This window comes from Clinocottus analis, unplaced genomic scaffold, assembly GCF_023055335.1.
Source record: "Clinocottus analis isolate CAN_PGR_092001 unplaced genomic scaffold, fCliAna1.0.p SCAF_12, whole genome shotgun sequence".
Lineage (NCBI taxonomy): Eukaryota > Metazoa > Chordata > Actinopteri > Perciformes > Cottidae > Clinocottus > Clinocottus analis.
This window is the reverse complement of record NW_027175843.1, coordinates 15,029,644-15,042,689: the sequence shown is the minus strand read 5'-3', so window position 1 is coordinate 15,042,689 and position 13,046 is coordinate 15,029,644. Positions and strand designations below refer to the sequence as shown.

General features: G+C 41.2%; 1 protein-coding gene across 1 annotated transcript in view; it reads right to left on the bottom strand.

The window, feature by feature from the left end:
* epha6 (eph receptor A6) overlaps window positions 1–13,046 on the bottom strand; it is a 131,712-nt gene that overhangs the window by 20,743 nt on the left and 97,923 nt on the right. Inside the window, exons 6-8 of the mRNA XM_068571845.1 lie at window positions 4,558–4,682; window positions 3,509–3,671; window positions 601–709 (exon numbers count right to left, since the gene is read on the bottom strand). Of these exons, the coding sequence (XP_068427946.1) occupies window positions 601–709; window positions 3,509–3,671; window positions 4,558–4,682 (397 nt within the window). The remainder of the gene's footprint in view (window positions 1–600; window positions 710–3,508; window positions 3,672–4,557; window positions 4,683–13,046) is intronic.

Sequence of the window (13,046 nt, the reverse complement as noted above, 5' to 3'; positions counted from 1 at the left end):
AAGATGCTGCTGCTGACTACCAATTGTATCTTTAAGAAGAACCGGCAATATAAATCAATATGGAAATTGATACTTTAAGAAAAATGAGATCCTGCAAATCCAAAGAAAAGTGACGACTGTGATTCTTATACCGACACAGCGGCCAAGAGTCAAAGATGAATCCTGATTGTGAGTTATCTCTAACTGAAGTACAGACTATCAGAGTTCCTGTCCTGACAAACAAAACAAATTAAATAAATTGGTAAACAAAAATTAGAACTGAGTATTGAGGGCCTTCCACAAATCCACTGCTTTCTGATCTAAAAGAAGAAAACGCAACAACTGAACGTACGTGCAATGGCTTCATGGAAAACTCTTGAGATCAAACAAAAAGTCAATGAAACTGACAGATACAGCAGTAAATTGAACCTGAGGCTGCACGGCATCACGGAGAAAACGTCGGAGACCACTCGTTCGAAAGTGAAAGAACTTCGTAGCGCTGCACTTCCTGAGGCAGAGACAAATGATGTTGTTTCTGCCATTGATGCTGTTCACAATCTATCAGGGGCAGGCAACAGCGACCGCTTGATTCTAAAAGTCAAGGTAGTGGAGCGCTCTTACCTTCCAGTGATCAGGAGGAAGAGGGTGAGGATGACGAGGAGAGTGAAGCCACCAACCGCTGCTGTGACGATGACCAGCACCTGGCCCTGGTCAGAGGCGATGTCTGATGCTGAAGGTGCCAGAGAATGGATTGGTTTGGGCGGAGCCGATGTGGAAAAAAAGAAGGAAAAGAATTTGAGAGGATGGCGGGGAGAGGAAGAACAGATAAACCATGTGGAGTGGGAAGAGGATAAGGAGGAGAAGTTGAATATGAAGGAACGGTTCGGATGATAAAAGCAGTGAGGACAGAAAAGAAGGAAATTAGACGGGCGGCGGTATAAAGTCAGAAGAAAGAGCACATTTCCATTCAACATCATCTTCAATATTCCTCTTCCTCAATGCACCATACATAGACCATTTACGCTCTCTTGATAGGCAAATATTACGGAGAGATGTTTGATCAGCTCTTTGTGATGCAAAAATCCTTTCGTCAGCTTTCGTACTGGAATGATTCATATGCCTGCTGCTGTTTAATTAATATTATTCATTCATGAAATTGTGATTTAGTCCATGATCATTTGGTTAAATTGGTCCCATTTGATATTCATGATTTTCTCTTTTCTATGTCTTGTCACAAGGCTAACGAATCCAAGATAATTGAAAGATGATTGCTATTACCAAACTTATTTCTGTAATAATTCACGCTTAATGAATATGAATTGGAGATCAGGGTGTGCCGTAGCTCGCCTAAAGAGTGAAGCTTGTGGTGGGTTATACAGTATGTGGGTTCAGTCACGATATTGTATGAGCGCAGGCAGGGTATCACAAATGTGTGTGTGTGTGTGTGTGTGTGTTGGATAAAGCTAATTACTGACCACTCAGGAGGAAGAATAAAATTGGTGGTGGCTAGATCACACGAGAACATTCAACCCAGACGTCAACTTCACACACTCTTCACATCACTAACTAAGCAGATGTGTTGGACTGATGTGATAATGATGTGTGTGTGTGTGTGTGTGTGTGTGGAAAAAGAGAGACATAGAGCAAGAGAGACATAGAGCAAGAGAGAGAAAGAGAGAGAAGGGTCTTGGAGGACAGGATGGCGATTAGACGATTTTGAGGGATGAGAAAAACGGAGAAACGAATGGCAGAAGAGAAGCAAAGACAAACAAGAGAGGCAGAGAGAGGCGGAAGAGACAGACGAACACATCGACGGACGGAAAAACTAACGCCAAGACAGTGACTGACATGTGGACAGACAGACTGACGGGGAGCGAGCGAGCGACAGAGGCCGAGTGTGCTTTCTCTTTCAGATAAAAGGCCAAGCAATACAAAGGCTTGGCCGAGCACCGTCTGATCCTGAGATAAAGCAAAGCTCTGCAGCTTTGGAAGGGAGAGGGCCACTGAGCCAAATCACCCCTCAACAATACCTGAACCAACATAAAAGGGCAGCTGGACCTTTGTATTCTACAAGTCGACTCACAATAAAGCGACTGCTCAGACGCACACAAAAAAAAACATTCATTCAAAATACACAGAACATCAAGGCTGTGTTGTTGGACTCCCTTGTTGATGGGATTTAATTCTTCGATTGTAACTGATATTTTGACCTTTCAGGTGTTCAAGGGTTTGTGAATGCAACCTATATGAAATACATACTGTCGGCAGGTCAAATGATATTCTCTCCATTCAAGAGATCAAAGATATTCAAATTTATGTAGTCTGAATTTACATTAAAAGAATGAATATATATATATTTCTGACTTTCACAACACTTTCCAATCATCGCGTAATTTTGAATTTAATTTTCAGACTGAACGTCGATCCACACCTGGGGTGTTGTTTGTTTCGTCCACTCAATTTACACATTAAAATATGTTCTAAAACTGTTGTTTTGGTCATTACAACCTCCAAAGCGTTTAACTACTCTAACACCATATATCTTTTTACCATTTTGTCTGATCTTGTATGATTTTACCATTTAAAATCAATCTTCCCTTTATGTACTGTTCAACTTCTCCCTGGCCCAACACTAACATGGACATAACATGCATATAAGTTAATGTATAGTGGGGTATGTACTCATATCTGCAGTAATAAACTTGCTTTTGTAGAAAGCGTGCTACAATAGACACTTACAATTCCTGAGTGTGGTATTTATACTTAATAGGGTAATTTTGGGATCTACTCACGTTAAGCAAAGTTGTGCTAGGATTGAGAGGTACCAGTTTAATGCCATCGTGTTTGTGATATCCTGACTGTATATGTTCATTTCATTCCTGTGTACATTTTCCTGGATCTCGTGTAAAAGTTGCTACAACAGTTAGAATCCTACTCTGGCTGCTCCTGTAGGGGGGCTCATATGCAGGCTTATTATTTGCTCTTGTGCTCATGGTGCAGGCTGCCCTGAGCACTGCTCCAGGCTACAGGACATGAACTTCCTCTGACCCTGCAGCCTCCTACTGCAGAAGTTCTGCCTCCGTTGGCATTTGCATGCACAAGCAAAGGTCTGAACTGGTCCTAATAGCGCCAATAAGTACGTGGATTTTAAGATTGCTAGTATTTGTTCATACAGCCACTACTGTCGTCTGTCCTTGTCGACTACGTGGACTAACAACGGATGGGCGATCACTTCTCAGAAGCATCTTCTCAACCTGACACTAAGAGTGAGATGTTTTGTTTGCTGCCATTATTTCAGAACGCTTCACCTTGAGAGGTTTAGTGCAAGAAAGACAAACCTAATGCTAATCAGGAGTTAACCCCTAGACTTGTCCTAATGTAATAGTTGTTTGCAGGGGTGAGGTGTCGCCACATGCTTTGGAGTACTTTTTAAATCTTGTCATTTTGCTGTGAAAACAAGTGCATGCATTCGTAAAAAGACAGGTGTATCCCTCCCCAGTAACAAATGCTGATGGCGTCAGGTACTCACAGTCTCCTGTTGTTTTGTATTCATATTTAGGGGAGTAGGAGCTGTATCCAGCTGGCGTGCGGGTGCGTACACAGAAGACGTACCAGGTGGCTGGTTTTAAACCTGAGATGATCACACTGGGAGCCTTGGTGCGCGTCGACGAGTAGCTCAACTGCTCATGTTCCTGTAGGGGTGAGAGGAAGATGCCTAAAATAATACATTTCTTACAAGCCAGAGTCTGGATTAGTTTTCTATTTACTCTGGTTTGGTTTCACAGTGCTCAAATTAACTTGGACCAAATAAAAATAATTATGAAATGAATTAAAAAATTTATGATTTGTATATATATATATATATATATATATATATATATATATATATATATATATATATATATATATATATATATATATATATAATGCTGTGCACACAATCATGCAGTGAGAGTATAACGTCTAATCAGCTTAAAAAGGGTTATTATTTGTCCTTGGAAGCACATTTGGATTGCTTTATAATGATGATTATAGACTGTATTTGTGCCTCGAGACCCTTAAATGACAGGATCAGACCTATTGTACTCCTCTTCCAGACAACACTGTGAGGCAGCGTTGTACTTACATCTTTACATTGAAAAATACTTTTCTGTTCAAACAAAAATGGGCCTGCAACTGAATATATTTGTCCAACAAGACTTCCACAACTTGAGCTCTCCTTGAGCTTATTTGGATGCATGGACAGTCTCCGCTGATGCTGTGTTGCAGAGCTTAACTTTTCACGCACTACTTCCCTTTATTTGGACAACATCATGGATAAGCCGTGTTCGCAGGATAAAATCCCCCATCAACTGTGTTTTATGTGACACTTTAATCAATGTACTACATTGGTGTGCGAGGATGTTCAGACAGTAAGCGCCAAAAAAAATGTTGATTGTATTATAAAAAACAACACAATGAATGGAGAACCTGTAACAAGTTGTACACACTTGCATGATCCTTATTTTTCCTTTTAGAAACTCCTCAGAAATAAATAGTTACAAATAAGTTTCTGGACATAAGCAGAAGTCTCTGTACCTTCTCATAATATTTGATCTCGTAGTCCAGGATGAGCAGCGTTGTTTGTTCAGGTTGCCGCCAGGAGAGAGCGATGCTGCTTGGAGAAGCCCAGTCCTTCTTCAGAGTCCCTACCAGAGACGGACCTGATATGAACACAAAATACACAGCTTCAGCTACATCAGCTTTACTACAGTCTCATGAATTCAATAAGCCAGGTCATCTTTGGTGAGTATCTTGAAGAATAAAGTTAATATGGTTATTGATTTTTACAAAAGAGGTTGGCACAGTACATACTTTTTTTTTTTTTTTTTACACACTTGCACTATGTGCAAATAACCACAGCACTGAGCTGCAAAGAAGATTTGAATGGAAGCTACATGACTCCCCTCCAATCATTCAGCTTGTCTAATTGCTTTCCTACAAAGACCCCGGGAGGATGATAACTACAAAAATACCACAAACCATATATGTTTGGACATGATCTGCAGTGACATTGCAGTTGTGTGACCTTAAACAAGAATACATAGTCAACCAATTGAAGGTTAAAATCATGTTGTTAATCACTTTGACTTCAGGTCTGTAAACCCTGTGTACACAGTGTTATTTATGTTGCAGGCCACTGGCATGGTCCGTGGTTAATGGATTACATTAAAACGACGTTTTAATGCATCAAGCTCATGTGCGTTAATAAAGCGTGTTGTTCCTTTCTGGTCTAAAACTTTGGTGTCCTACCAAATTCTTGTAAATCTAAGTACATTGTAGTTTTTTCATGTAGTTTACCCAAAGTAGGAGGGATCAGCATGCTCACATGCTAATTAGGCTACAGCACATTGTTAATCATTATTAGCTAAATATTAGCATGCTATTATAGTTATTTTAAGTATGTTCACTGCTGATGCTCTCGCCTATAAGTGCAGCTTCACAAAGCTGCTGGCGTGGCTGCAGACTCTTAGTCTTGTTGATCTAAGGAGAACCAGTTGACCTCAGCAAGCTGTCAGTTTGATAAGAATGTGCACTGAATACAGAGTGAGGTGTTTTTCTATGATGCAGCCAGTATACAATGAGGCTGTATAGCACAATAAGGAAATCCTGTGGTTGACAACGTGTGCATGTATACACCCCTACACAGTACATTACCACCTGTCCACCTCGTCAGCAATAATTATCACACATTCATGCTGGCACTCAATTATTGTATTTCAAAATAGGCTGAATTCCTTTCAAGTCACAGCGAAAATAAAAACATCTACACAGCTATTCCCTTCTCCCATAAGATCATCTTGTTTTAATTGAAAATAGGTTGAGGAAGCTACATCTTCTCTTCTTGAACAGAACTGCATTAGCTCTGCTCTATGAATTTCTGCTGGGTGAATAATTACACTGAGCTCCCAAGAGAGGTCAGCAGATGTAACTGCCCAGAGAGCCATTATTGTATATCATCTAATGTTACAGAGCGGACTCGTTATGTGGATATAAAATGTTGGCCTGCTTTTCTCAGGTGTATTCAAAGTAAAATTATGCCAAAGATACTATTTAAAAAACATACTCTTTAGTAGTAAACCTGAGGAATGCAGTCCTCACTTTGCCCAAGGCTGGGTATTAGAGGAAACATAGGGGGTCAGAGATGGGGTGTAGGGTTTTGGGTTTGTGGGGGAGTCCTGGGGTTAAGGGACAGAGCGAGATATGAGAGCTATGGGCTGGAGGGGTTTGAGCTTGTTAGCCAGAGACTTACTGCTAACAGAGACCTACTGCTACCAATCGGAGAGAAAGTGAACATTTACTCTTATTGTAATGGAAAGCAGGAACTCAAAAAGGTGAAGTGTTTGAAATTTGTTGGTAGGATGTAAATTGCAGGGGAGCAGAAATGCTCAAATTCTAAATGAGCTGTATGAGCAAACTGGTGTGAAGGACAAATCAAAAATGTTTCTCATTGGCTCGTGGTTCCAATATAAGAACGCCATTTCAATAATCTTAAGGTGCATTGTGATTGTGAAAAAAATGTGGAGAATGTGTGTGTGTAAGCAACTCAAAATAAGTGTGTATTTCAAAAGACATATCTATGAAACAACTCATTTTGCTAAAATACGTCACAAACATGTAGAACTCTTCATAACAAATTATTTTAACTGGCTCATCATTCGTGACAGCTCAAATAGGGCTTGAGGGGTTTGCTGTACAATACTGTGCAGCATCCAGCACGCACATTGCAAGCATTTTAATGCTTGGCTTCTCAATAAAAACCACCAACTAAATAGCCATTTAACATTTAGTAAGTTGTCTGAAATGTTAGCAAAAATATAACAACATAATATCATGCTTTAGTGAAAACTGCTAATAATATTGGCATAATCAGCAAGCTGAGAGTGTGTGTGTGTGTGTGTATGTTGCGTTTTTACTTCATAAATACTCCGACAAATTTTCAAATGTACGTTTACATTTTTATGAGTATTTATTTAGTGTGGAGCAGCCGCAGTAGAAAATGAACCATATTTTTTGACAAGCAATACAATAAGCAAACACTTGTGACATCTCAGTCGGCGTTATTATTACACATAACATCTAATATGACCATTTCTCTCAGAGCCTGCTCGTATCCTCTGCTCCGTCCTTCCACAGTGGCAGAGAAATTTCATCTCAAGGGATTTTTATCTGATCTAACTCAGTCTAATGAAGCACTCTGTTGAAGCTGCGGCGTTGTGAGGGTTTCCTGCGCTGCCGGCTGGGTACAACAGCGGTCGCAGGGTGGTGTGGTTGGAGGCTAGAGTCGTACAGTGGACGCATCAAACAAAGACCCAGCAAGATGGTTGGCACCTGCTGTTAGCATATTGGCCCCTGAGAGGGAACAATAAACACCTTCCTAAATACAATATCCCTCTGACTCACAGATTCAAATCAGCCTCCAACCGCAAGGCAGTTTGCAGGAAGCACAAGACGTGCGAACGCACACCAATAGTCCAGAGATGACAAGTGTGTAAACAACATGTTTGTTGGAGAAGCAGGACCACCGGCAGAAAATAATAGCCAGCTCAAATGTGCCTGTATGTCAAGAGAGAACTCATAATGACCGAGCGCTAGAAAAATACAATCACTCCTAAGCCAGAGTTACTTTATTTGAGCCATTTCCCCAAATTTTCGAAAAAAAAAATACATGGAATCTATTTTTTCAACTAGAGTCTTTGCTACCTCTTGAACTCACATTGTGGATGAAATTGTATGTGATCTAGATGCAATCATGCTTATTTTACACAATGAAAGGGAGAATTGAATGGGCCTTTTTGGACTACAATCAGTGTTAAATACATTGTACAAAAAAGCTACTACAAAGAACTTTCATTTTGGTTTGATTTTGGTTCTCCCTGTGGATAAAATTGAAAGGGCTTTCTGACACGGAGTTTCTGGTGAACCTGCATAATGTTGTCTGATTTTGCCAGAATAGGATCTCCTGGGCACCAATAAACGCATTAAGAAAAATAGCTAATTTTCTCGCTGATGGCCTCATTTACTTATGTAGATTATAAAGAGTCATCTGTCTTAAATCAAGACTGTTTCATAAACAGTTGAAATTCCTAACAGCAACCTTAAATATAGTACTCGTATTGCTCTTTGGAAAAAGCATAAGTTATAAAGTATTGTCAAGATGTGATGTAACCGATATAAACCCTCATACATTGAGGAGGGGGAGCTGTACATCTGAAGTTAATGAAAAACAGTGGAACTCATCTACATGCATGGATAGTCCACTTTCTATTGTGGACATATTTATCCAACCAAACATTTAAGACGTGGCACTGAAGCGCACACAACACGTCACAATAATTCGTCACAATAATTCTACTTGTCTGATTCTGTGAGCATTGTGGTGGCATATTTCCAAAGGCTGGGGTAAGAAACACATCACTGTCTCCAGGCATCAGCGAGATACTTTGAGGATACAGGACACACAACAACTGTCTTTAAAGATTCGGTACGTGGGTTATTAGAGCTTCAGCAGGAAATCTGCCAGAGGAACTCAGGAGCATTGGAAAGCCATTAGAAACACCAGTCAATTACGATGCCCAATGGATGGATTTTCCAGTCAAGCGTGGTTAAGCTAAACATAAACTAATGGGGAGTCTTTAAATGAGCTTGACCTGCATATGATTTTAATTAGCTTTCCTGCCCTAAAGGCTTCCATTAACTGTTTGAAAAAATCAATAGAGCCAGTATTGATGCTGTGCGAGAGCTTAAACGATGTCCTAACACTCCGCTGATTCACTGCTGATAGCGAGAGAGAAAGCGAGTGAGAGAGAAACACACAGCCACAAAAAGGTGCTCTTGTTTACAACCGTCATATTGATATGTCTGTCTCTTTTCTGGGCGTCTGGTGGTGTTTGGCTTGCGGCGTCGGCCCCAAATTGTTCTTTCATCATGCATTTTCATGGGTGAATGGGATGAAAAATGTTTACTGGAACAAACTCATGCATGCGCACATTTGCTGCACAAATATTCAACTCACCTGAATTTGATTTGATTTGCTTCAGAGTAATTAAATTCAATACAATTCAAATTGATTCCAAGCGCCGCCTTTCATTGACAGGTTTGTGGCGTGCCTCAGAAGTACCTCCTAGTTGCTTCAGGGAGCTGAGGGAATGAATGAATTGAAGTTGTCTCCAATGTGACCACTGGGACCTCAAGTAATCAGTTGGAGCAATGTCCTATTTATACAACCTGTAATTTGTCCATGTCTGAGCGTCTGTGTGTGTGTGTGTGTGTGTTTAACGGTAGTTAAGTGTGCTGCTTTTACAACACAAGACAAAACTGAAATGACATGGGGTCTGCTTTGGGGACTATCGTCGTTACCCTTCATTAATGCTGCAGGTCCTTCCCACGGCACTGTGGGTCGTCTGCCATGAACTCCATGCATAAACACACAGACCACACCACAGAGACCTGACTGTCAAATAAACTGTTGGGCCCAAGTCTAAGAACATAAACGTGACTGATCTGCTCAACTCAATCAAGCGCAGCATAATTGGAATTGTTGCATCCACACTGACCTCTGTGGAGCTGAACATCAGTCCTCCCTACATGTGCCTGTGTGTTGGGCTGTCAAGATATGTAGTTTGAAATGATTAGCTTTCTGGCTCGATGGGAAGATTGATACTTATCTATGTCTGGGCACAGGTAAACTCCACCTTTCCCTCTGGCAACAAGGAGGGAAGCCAAGCATCGTTTATTTACACATACCCCCAACATTACAACAAAATCTGCACGTTCCCTTTGTATTTGGAGCTAAAGAAGGTAATTAGCTTAGCTTAGCATATATACTGTAAGCAAGGGGAAACAGCTAGCTTTGTTCTGTCCAAAGTTCAAAGCCTGCCTTGCACTTACATTTAATCTGTGCTATTTTGTTTGGTAATTCATGAAACAACAGAAGTAGAAATGGAGACTGTCGAGGTTTTACAAATAAAGACTATTTTGGACAATATTATCCGCCCCCAGCCCAATTTATGTGGGCGAGGAATCTGATCCGTGACCAGATACTCCTGTCCAGAGGAAAGCAGAGCGGTGACAATAGAAGCCCCCGTTAGAAGAAGATCCCACACCCTCTCTCTCTTGTCCACAGAATATCTTTCTCTGACTGGATAATATTTCTGTTACTTGGATTCAGTGCAGAACTTCACGTTCTCTAAAAACCTCGCTGTTATGTGTGTGTGATAGTCTTAGCACCTCTAGTGTCCCCTTCAGGAATCACTCTTGAGACTTTTTTTCATGTTTATTGCCCCCCCCCCAAACATTGAAATGAAATATCCGCCTTCCAGCTTTTGTTAATAGTATCTTTCAGATTAGTGACTAGCTATTTCCAGAGGAGGGTTTCTATCAATTTCAATAAGAGATTTCTGCTTTGCTTGCACTTACGCAGCAAGTTTACTCTGAGAACTTCTGAGAGCTTTGGATTCAGTCTTTAAAGATTATACTGGTCATTGCCTAGCATCGGTACATGGCACATAATGCCTGCTTCTGAATCCATTTGACTGTGTTCCTATAGTAGCTACACGTTCCTTCCTGCATCACCTTCTCTACAATCTCCATATAAAGTGCTGCAATTTGCAGGCCAATCGTCTACAGCAATCTCTCTACCCACTGTGGTGATATGGGCTTCTTTTTCCAGAGGCATATTGTTGCTACCTGCCGTCTCAGGAAAAATGGATGTGACCCCTATGACACTAAATAGCTGTCAACTGGATCTAAACTGGGACAGTTTCTTGTTCTCCCTCGGTACACCTGCAATCCCCCCTGCTGTGGTGGCTGTCTCTAGTATGACAGTATAGAAAAGCTCCGAAGACTCCTTTGCCCCATCCAGATGGTGGCTACAGCAGTCCCCCGGACCATTTATCATGTGTATCTGCTGAGTACGGGGAGTTAACAGGTAATTAAAATCATCAGTCACGCAACAAAAGCTGGGATCGGAGAGGCAGAGTGGAAGAGAGAAAAGGAAAGAGACCTTTCTGCAAGTTAAGAGCTATTTCCACCCTGTTTCTGTGGCTGAGAGTTGGGGTAGGAGAGTGGAGACTGAGACAATAGGAGGAGGGAGAGTAAGAAAATAAGAAGGATAGAGGCAAAACAAAGAAACCAAGAAAGACTAAATCTGGCTTTGGATGGCCTTTGACTTGCAAACGGCGTGTACCATTTAAACCAATTTTCTTAAGACAATCTGGACTAAAGCAGTGGAAAAGGGATTAAAAGAGACAGACGGACAGACAGACGGACAGATTTATAGACAGAAACAAAGCAAAGGTGCTGAAATCCTGATCAGAGCACTCTTAACACAAAGCAGAAAGGAATGTTATCTACTGTCTTGTGGCGGAGGTTTGTGTGCTCGCTAGCGTGTCTGACACTCTGAGGTCCCGTCTTTAATAGGGTCCCAACTCGCCACTGATCCCTCTTGTTCCCACTTAATGGGGACGTGGAGAAGCAATGACGTGTGGAAAAGGCCAGTGAAATCGGCCCTATACTGGCCCACCACAATCAATACTCATTTGGTCTCCACCTTTCTTCCCCCAAAAGTAATTAATGAGAAGAACGGAACTATCTGGGCGCTGACAGCTGATTTCCCTGCCGGTCGCTGTCCTTAACACCCTGTCCGCTTCTCATGCTGCTACTTAAAAGCTTCATTATGGCTGAAACCAAGCATTCCAGATTTGGAAAGTGACACAGATATGGGCAGACACAGATGCTGATGGGCATAGTGTTCTTTTAGAATTGAAACCTAAAAGATGAGGTGTCATTCTCATCTGTAGTTAGATAAAATACACATGCCTTTTCATTCTACACCGATTAAATCAGCAATATGATATATTGGTAGACAGCTAAACATCCATGAAGTAGTATATGGAAACATTTTGGACCACCACGGAAGAATTCTTAAAAAGAAAGCCCGACTAAAACACTTCCCAAGCCTTTGACTTGAATTGATTCAACCAAAACATTTCATTCTTGATGCCTTGATGAATACCTAAACGTGATGGCGATGACAGTGGTGGTTTTGATGATTAGGAATTGAATTGCTGTTTCCACAGGTTCCTAAATAGGAACCCAAATTGTGAGAAAAAGAAAGAAAACACAAAATATAGCAATGCATATCAGAACCAAACATAAACTTTCAGGAGCTTTCAAATCTCCTGTCCAGATACGAATGCATAGGGAGAGGAGTGGAGTGCCACTGCAGTGGAGGTACAGTATAAATAGCAGCCGACCCTCCTATAGCACCCAGAGCAGGCGTACTGCAGCAGAACACACAGCAGGCGGAGTGGCAATACACTCCTTCATACAGAGCTCATTTCAGCCTCCCGTACACAAGCCTGCTGTCATAGTCGACCATTCGAGAGTTAAAATAGCCTGGACAATTGATATAATGTGGTGTGGAGGGGTCATGTAGGATCGCTTGAATGCAGGATACAGCGTGTACTTTAAAAGCACTCATAATGCACAAGTTGACAGTGAAAGGTGTGGAAGCATAATGAAGTTCCCGTGTGGGCCAATCACTCGCAACGTCTACAAATGTGCAAAAGGTCACAGTTTCATGTTTTCTGTGGAACAAAGAAAATGCCATTTTGCAGGGGTGTTTGTAGTACTTGTTAATCTTTTTCTTTTGTTGGTGAGGCACCTCACATTGGTTTTTTTTACTCGCTGGCACTTTCATGTACCGGCCAGCAAATGTGGGACAAACTGATAGAAAATTGTCTGACTCATCAATATTAGCAGACTACTGCTCAAAGTGACAAGTGAAGGATAATATCACAAAAACAAGAAGTAAATGCACGAGTGTTGACTGGCGTGAAGCGTACATGACGCGTTTCACTAAAGCAGGATTTAAAAAAAAAGGCTTGTCAATTGTTTCAATTGTAATTGATGTCTCACTCTCAATACATTTTAGTTCAATGTGGAAATGGAGTATAAACTGTAAGACCTTACGCTGAGCGTGGTTTAATGGTTGTTAAAATGTGTAAAGGTCTGCGGAGATTGAA